We start from the raw sequence: 7,853 nt of genomic DNA, 5'->3' as shown, positions 1-7,853 counted from the left end.
CCCTATCTCTGTCGTCGTCATGCTTTTCTGGTCCTCGACTAATGAATTACGTCTAACGCCACTTCATTTAATGACGTATCATTAGTGTACGGTGATTCATGTAATGACGTGTCATTATAAAACTCGCAAAGTTATTAATTGGTTCATTACCATATTACTATGTAATTGGATTTGTTTGAGGTTTTGGCGCCTGTAATAAGAATGGTAAGAATTTAAAACAGCTAAAGAAATTGAAATTAAACGCAACACGTTAAATATTAGAAATTTATTATTTTAGTTTGAAACATGAGAAGTTATGTAGTGTTTGAGTGTGCTATTCTTGATGTTATACGAGTACCTACCTTAACCACGGATTACCTAAGGGCTGAATTAGATCTTGCGAGAACTCGCATGAGTTTTACTACATTGCGGTATTTGATCGGTCAGCTGATTTGAATGTTACCTCAATAATCCGCAATGTAACTTGTACACTCGCATGCAAGTTCGCGCGCCGTTTAAATTCGCCCTGAGGAATAAAATGTTGTACCTACCTAATAAACAGGTACTAAATGTGGGTATAATATATCTTAACACAAACAATAATACTTCCTTAAATATTTACATTATAAATGTAACCAAATTATGAATAGTATACAGTAACTCAATGAAGAATATGGCAAGTAATAGGACAAGTATATATTTATAATTAGCGACCCGCTTCGGCTTCGCACGGCTAAACAAATTATACACCTAAACCTTCCTCAAGAATCACTCTAATGGTATAGGTGAAAACCGCATCTGAACCTGACCGCAACCTGAAAATCCGTTCAGAAGTTTTTGAGTTTATCGCGAACATACAGATAGACAGCCGCGGCGCGGGATTTTGTTTTATGCCGGCTGTACATACTCGTCAAGAGCCTCTCGCCTAGAGTATCGACACCGCTCCGACTCAATCGGGGAAGGACGAGACGAGACGAGTAAGAGCCAGACGAGAAGAGAGCAGTATGTACACACTCGTTTTTGACCTGTCATGGGGTCTCTCGACGAGTGTGTACAGCCGGCATTGGAAGATATAATGATCTAACGTATAGTCCATTTCATTTACCATGGCGGGATTCCACTTGAGACGGTCATTAGGCGTGAAAATACAAGCAGTGACAACAAAAGATACCCGGCAAACTTTTTTGCGGCGTCGTGTCTTACATGTATGTCACTCTATCCAGTCTTGATCCTTTTGTGTTATTAATTGACCACACGCTGGCTTTGAAGAGCAGAGCTCACAAGGAAATTGTTAAACAAGAGATTAACATTGTATGGTTCTCTTTGTGCAGTTTCAATAAGTGGAATCCCGTCATGGTAAATGAAATGGTGTATCCTTAAGTACAGTCAGTATCAATAGTATAGCTATAGCGGATGAAACGACGCAATAAAATTATCTGTCATGCTGGATAACTTTTCCAAATACGGATAAGTCTCTGCAGTTCGCGATCAAAAACATCTTTTACAGTTTAAATTGTTCTAATCTTTCTGATAAGCTGTTTGAGAATGGTAGATTTTTTTGACGCGTAGTCTGATCCGCTACTTTTGATGCTGACTGTACCTATGTATTTCAAATTTGACTTATTAGAAGAACAGATTAACGAGGTATTTCCCCTATTTTATGAAAAAAATTACCTTAGATGAAAATGCCTCTGATCCTCCCCTTTGTTTAACGTGTTGCCTCCCTGTCACACCTACGTACGAATTTACAAGTGCGACAGAGGCAACATAATGTATGGAAATAGTCATGTGACTTTTCGTAGCATCTGTCATCCCGATACGTTTATTTTCGTTTGGTGTTTGTGTCTAGGCCCTCTGGGCTTGGAGATTCAACTATATATCACAAATCACAAAAAAATCTTAGAACACATTTGAAAGTCTTTAGATATCGCAGTGGCTTAGGGACATCTAATCTATCTCGTTCGCTACGCGTTCATATCGGGCGAGGGCGAGCGAGACGTACAGCGCTAGGGGCCGTTCCCATCTTCTTCTTCACCGATCTGAAGGATGGCCTTCTGTATAATGCGCTTGAGTTTCTTGCGCGCGTCGTCTGAGCGGAGCGTGCGCAGCTCTGAGGCTACGAAGTCGCCGAAAATCTGGAGGAATAATTAATGATTGACAATGCTGCTTGATTTCTTGAATATGAAGTGCGAGCTATATGACTTTTTTATCAGCAGTTTTACTTTATTTTAAGCAGGATGCAGGAGGGTGTGTCCTGAGTGGGGCCGTGGAGACATGTTAGGCTTGAGATCTGGTTAACAAAGCGGACCCATAAACTCTTTTGAGATGAGGAAGAGGAGGAGTTGAAACAGAGAGCAAAGAAACGTTGCATAAGAGAAGTGTATAATCCGTCGGTGGAGATGTTTAGGGTGGTTTTTGTCCAGTATCAGTACCTAGTTACATGATGATGTGTGACCCGACCTGTCATTCATAAGTGCAGTGTTCTCTGGATACGTGAGAGGAATGGCCTTTACACCTAGCTTTTATAGATGATGGTCGGTAGCAAGAGAAGGACTGATTTGGCGTCCATCTGTTCCCATCCCTGGACGCAACCTAGGCTCCGGCTCCTTCAACCTCATGAGGGGGAGGGGGCGATGCCTTGACTTTTATACACACTCCAGTTAGAGTCAGATCAGATGTTAATCAGCCGCTGGTGCTAGATACTCGTAAGCATCAAGAGACTTACCTGGCATTCATCAGCCCCCATCCCTGGTCGCAGCCTGGGCGCCGGCTCCTCCGGCCACATGAGGGGGTTAGCGCTGGGCGGCAGGGGCGGGGGGGCTGAAGCCGCCACCCTGGTGGGCTTGGGGGCTTCAGTAGGGCTGGAGGTCTTGATGGAATTGGCTCGGAGTGCGGCTCCGAATTCCATCTCTTCTTCGGCTTGGAATTCTGCCAGCTAAGGAAGAATAGCTTTAGTTTTTGAAAGAATTGTTGAAATCAAACACCGTTATCGATGTTGCAATTTATTGAAAATTAGGGTTGGCATAACTATATACCGTAGGGATACCTAACTTCACCGTTGGTGCCCGACTTCGCCTAAGTAATACACGAGTATTAAAACAACAATTTCAACAAGAAATAAGTCCATTGAATTTACAATAATTAAGGCTGCGTCAAAATAGTAGGTAATAAACAAAAATTCTAAAATAAACTAACTTCGCCACCCGTCCCAAAGTTCGCCCTGTATTATTTTTTGTTTATTATACAGAAACTTATTCCTTATCTTAAATTTTGAATTACTAAAACGAGATAAGTTCTCGAATGAAAGTACCATGTCAAATTAAATTTGTTTTAGTAATCAAAGCGCCCTCTTTTGTATGCTGAGCGCTACGAAATGATGATAAGATCGATAAGGTTGAGCCAAACAGAATGGTGGCCCCAGTAATTTGGATATGATAGCCGTAGGTAGGTACAGGTAGCCATAGGTGACAGCGTGACAATAACAGTGATGTCGATTCTTATTGAATACTTTGATATGATTTTGAATTGGTTTAGATTCGTGCTTAACGATTGTTGGTGATAGGCGCGCATCTCACGCACGAATCTCGCATGCACCAATCAGCGTGAGCGATCTTCGACATCGTATCAAAATAGGACCAAAATCATAACATTTTTTTTTAAATCTGGATCTGGATTGAAATGTGTCTTCCAGTGTTGAAGACATGCGGTATTATGAAGGGGAGTTTATTTTATCACGTGGAAAACGTTATCATACGCCTGTAAGAAGAAGGTAGGTACGAGTCAATAGATGGACACATTCTTGATATTCTAGTCTCAATGTACATTACAATGTGGACCGAAGGAAAGGACTGTTTTTGGACAAATTTAATCCTTTGTACGTTCCCTTTGCTTTGAGCTGATTAATAAATCAGACAGCGATATAAAACAGTAGGTAGTACTTAGGTATTTTCGTGTCAGCTTCTGGGCTGTAAGTTTTCCTCTAGCGTACGAATATGTATTAGTCGCAATCTAATTAGAATCATATAATGTAGCATTTCTTTTCTTTAATTGATTTTTCAAAGAAACGAAATTCATCCCAATTTATTTCTACAACAAGGTTCAAATTTAAAACAGGAAAATTTTGTATGGCGGGCCTCACAAGTCTCACGACGCTAGAGGAAAACTTACAGCCCAAAAACTGACACGAAAATACGTACTGGCTACTGTTTTATATCGCTGTCTGATTTATTAATCGGCTCAAAGCAAAGGGAATGTACAAAAGATTCAATTTGTCCATAAACAGTCCTTATTACAAGGCTATAAATGTCAACGGGTGACAACACTAACCGGATCGCCAAGTGGTTTGTTTACACTCCACTTTTCAATGGATTTGAACTTTATGTGATGGAGTTAAGGTTGAGTTTAGCTTGGAGTGTTTAATATTACCCTCTTTAATTTGGTTACGGTCGAGTGTCGGAGATAAATGGAAATTTATTTTGTCGAGCGGAGATGCTTGCAAGGTATTAGAGTGCTTGTAATTATTTTTAATTTAAATGAAATTTTATAAATGGCTTAATATTTTCACTTAATCTCTAAGAATAATTGATTACCTGTGATCAAGTGAAATTTATCATAATTCCTATTTGTAAAATAGCACCTAGTCAGTCTAGTTATCTACATTTGTAACTTTACACTTAATTACATATGTATGTAACTTCTCAGATTTATGATTTTACTGCACTTAAATCAAAACAAACAGTATTAGGCAAGCAATAATCTTTGTGGGGTACCAAGTAATTGAAGTTATAATAGCTAATTTAACCTTTGCTCGAAATAACTTTGCTAAAACTCAAAGTTCATACGCCGTCAAAACAAAAGAGCAACAAACATACCGCTAGATTGACTCCGTCCACATCGAGGGGGTTGGGGGGCAAGCGCAAAAAGCAAAGGGCATCGAAGTACTCCCACCCACTCGCCGCCGCCCCGCGCTCCTCGCCGCACTGCCGCCGCTTAATCTTCCGCAATTCGTTGTTAAACTGCGTCCTCAAGTTGTGTATCTTCCTACTTATCTCCTCGACCGTCGTCCCGAACATAAGCGCTAAGTACTGCAGCTTCGCCTGCCGCGCCGCTCTATCCTTATTCATAGGGTGCCTTGTGTCCCACAACTCCTTACAATCCCTTTCCATAGTGTCAATCAACTTCACAGTGTTCTCAGAACTCCATTGCAAACGTGGTTCCACCTTCGAGTTCGTGTAACTCTCATTATCTGAATCTGGCTCCAGTTTAAAGAACGTATCGCCGGAATCCGAATTGGAATCCATTGCGTTCGATAATGACGTTGAACAGTGGATAGCGCTCTAGCGAGACTGCTGGCGGGGGCCGAGAGCGGTGTCTAGAAGGCCGGCAACGTCGCTAGAGCGAGCGACGTTGCCAGTCAGCGGCCGCGCGCGGGGCGAGCGGCCGTGCTAAAACGGTTAAAGAGCTAACCACATTAGCAGTTCATGATTTACAATGATTATAATGCGTCAACCGTAAACAAGATGACATTCCAATTTTAAATTTTGTACCTTAGTTATCTTAAGGTTTAATTTGGAAGAGTCTTTCCAAGTCAGTTAATGCTGTTTGGTTTTGATAAGGGGTTATTAGCGGCCAGTATTAACAAAGGAGCATCGGAATGGTTAGTCCGCTCTGTTTAAAGTCGGTTATGCAAACATGAGTAATGAATGACGCTTGTTTTCAAACTTGGTGAAGGAATGTTAGGCGGTAAGTGTGACTGAAGTTACTGAACATCAAATAATCACTTACGTAATGTAGTCTACATTCTACACAATGGAACCCTGTAGTCCTAGAAACAACAAAAACATTTAATTTTAAAAGGATGAATCCTAAAACGTAATAAAATCAAATATGTATATGGTCTGTAAACCACTTTATTAGTTGTATACGTAGATGGTAGATAACTGTAGACAAAGGCCTAAGTTTAGTATATAGTAGTGTAAGTAGTAGTAGTTCGAATAGACATTCGAACACGTCACAACTATATACAACAGGTGACTTACTTAAGTTTTTTACCTATATGCATATTATTTTTATGAAATATAATCAGTTGCTTCGTGTTACCCATGTAATGTTTTCTCAAATGTACTGTATGTACATACTTTTATAGATTAGGTCTCCATCCAAAATTCCATCTAAGTAAGTTCACATTTTTGCCACGGCGAGCGGGATCAACACTTCGTTCCCCAATGCCAACCCCTGGCATAAGTCAAAATCTTTTTATTTTATTTTATGGTCTGGATAATCGCCCTTAAATCAAAATCTCATAAAACAAGAATGGAGACAGACAAAACCTATGCTGGCGCCATCTATAAACAGAAACAAACCTTTGACAATTGCCAACCCGGCACATACACACGCGTTAACGCGCTTCGCACATATTCAAACAAAAATATCACTATTCACAAGTGGAACGTCGTCGCTTAATCATCTCTTAATAGATCCTATTATAGTTGGTATTATTGATATTGCTCAGAAAACTAAATAAAATGGGGGCTATTAACTATTGGCCCCTATATTGGTGGTGTCGATATATGGGCGATTGAGCGACAGAGATGTTATCGTTTGTGACTTATTATGAGCTATTTCGGGGGTGATAGAAAGGTGCAACCAGTTCACACGTATTTTTATCAGATGGTTTATTATGGTACATACAGTGTTTATCAATAGCGCATAAGACTACGTATAGTAGATTGTGAAACAAGAGATAAAAGGCAACCATTTCTGTCACGGTTGTATGGCGCGAGAGTTTCAGACTGAAATGGTGCCTTTCACCCGAGTCAACCACTTTAATTTTTATTTCAAATACGCGGAAAATAAAATACATGTGCATTAAAAAAACCACGGCATAGTATAAACTTAAGTAGTATTTCTTGAGGGTACCTACTTTCAATTAACAATTTAGGTAAAATATCGTCAAAATGGAAATTGTCCACTGCTATAGAGCAAAACGTATCACTTTCTGTATACTCTTTAGAACAACACCTACCCACTTTCAGGGCATGAGAATTTTTATATTAGTATATTAGTACCCCTAGTGTAGGTATGAACACGGAAGGGTGGGTCAAAATGGTTGCAGAGTGAGCTAAGTTGATAGACGGTGCAGGCCCCGGCAGGCAGGCCGAAAAGGAGATGGCGGGACGACTTGGACGCATTCTACACCAAATGGTGGGAATACCGATGACAGGGTCGACTGGAGAAAACGAGGGGAGGTCTTTGCCCAGCCGTAGGACACCAAAGTAGGCTAATTAAAAAAATACATCCAGGTGTAGGTACGTAAAACAATTAGAGTATGGCAGAACTGTACTATGTGTGTTATTTAGTACGGTATGCATTACGGCACCCTGCATATAATTATGATGTAATTAAACATGTACTTGGGTTTGACGGAAAATTCGTATAAGGTGCCAATTAATGATATTAGACAAAAAATACTTGGGATGAAAAGAAAAGCAAGAATATCAGATTTTAAAGGAAAATACATACCTAATGTTTGAAATAACCGCATACATAATTAGGTACTTACATACAATACATATTTCATTATTTCAAATTGTGGTGCTCTTCAATTTTCAATTTCAGAATATCTTCTGAATCAGGGGTGGCCACCTTGATTAGACCCAAGATCTCCTGTTTACTAACGAAACCCTGTGCGATCTACCAATTACATACTTCTTGAACCCTTAAATGAAACTGGTCTACGTATTTATATTTTTGGACTTGCCACGATCGACTGGACTAACAGTCGCGATCGACCTGTTGGCCATCCCTGTTCTAAATGAAAAAACGGGTAAATCCTTTTCTGGTTGACCGGAATATCGTTAAACGGAAATATGTTT

General features: G+C 40.0%; 1 protein-coding gene across 2 annotated transcripts; it reads right to left on the bottom strand.

Annotated features, from left to right (window-relative positions):
• Positions 1-250: 250 nt before the first annotated feature.
• On the bottom strand, positions 251-5,526 carry LOC133521237 (uncharacterized). 2 transcript variants are annotated; one of them, XR_009799876.1, is made up of 4 exons: positions 4,851-5,526; positions 2,705-2,914; positions 1,654-2,114; positions 251-794 (listed from the first exon to the last, which is right to left on the bottom strand). XR_009799876.1 is itself a non-coding variant. In XM_061856083.1 (3 exons), the coding sequence occupies exons 1-3, from the start codon at positions 5,277-5,279 to the stop codon at positions 1,986-1,988; spliced, it is 768 nt and encodes a 255-aa protein (XP_061712067.1). In that variant the 5' UTR covers positions 5,280-5,526; the 3' UTR covers positions 251-1,985. The 2 variants fall into 2 exon arrangements, 1 of the variants encoding a protein (XP_061712067.1); XM_061856083.1 differs by having other exon boundaries at positions 251-2,114.
• Between the last annotated feature and the right edge of the window lie 2,327 nt (positions 5,527-7,853).

The sequence above is a fragment of the Cydia pomonella genome, chromosome 9, assembly GCF_033807575.1.
Source record: "Cydia pomonella isolate Wapato2018A chromosome 9, ilCydPomo1, whole genome shotgun sequence".
Classification (NCBI taxonomy): Eukaryota; Metazoa; Arthropoda; class Insecta; order Lepidoptera; family Tortricidae; genus Cydia; species Cydia pomonella.
This window is presented reverse-complemented; position numbering and strand designations above follow the sequence as displayed.

Coding starts and splice junctions, on each gene's coding strand:
- LOC133521237 (XM_061856083.1), bottom strand. CDS start 5,279: ATGGATTCCAATTCGGATTCCGGCGATACGTTCTTTAAACTGGAGCCA. Junction 2,915..4,850: donor TGGACGGAGTCAATCTAGCG/GTATGTTTGTTG, acceptor ATTCTTCCTTAG/CTGGCAGAATTCCAAGCCGA. Junction 2,115..2,704: donor TGGGGGCTGATGAATGCCAG/GTAAGTCTCTTG, acceptor TTATTCCTCCAG/ATTTTCGGCGACTTCGTAGC.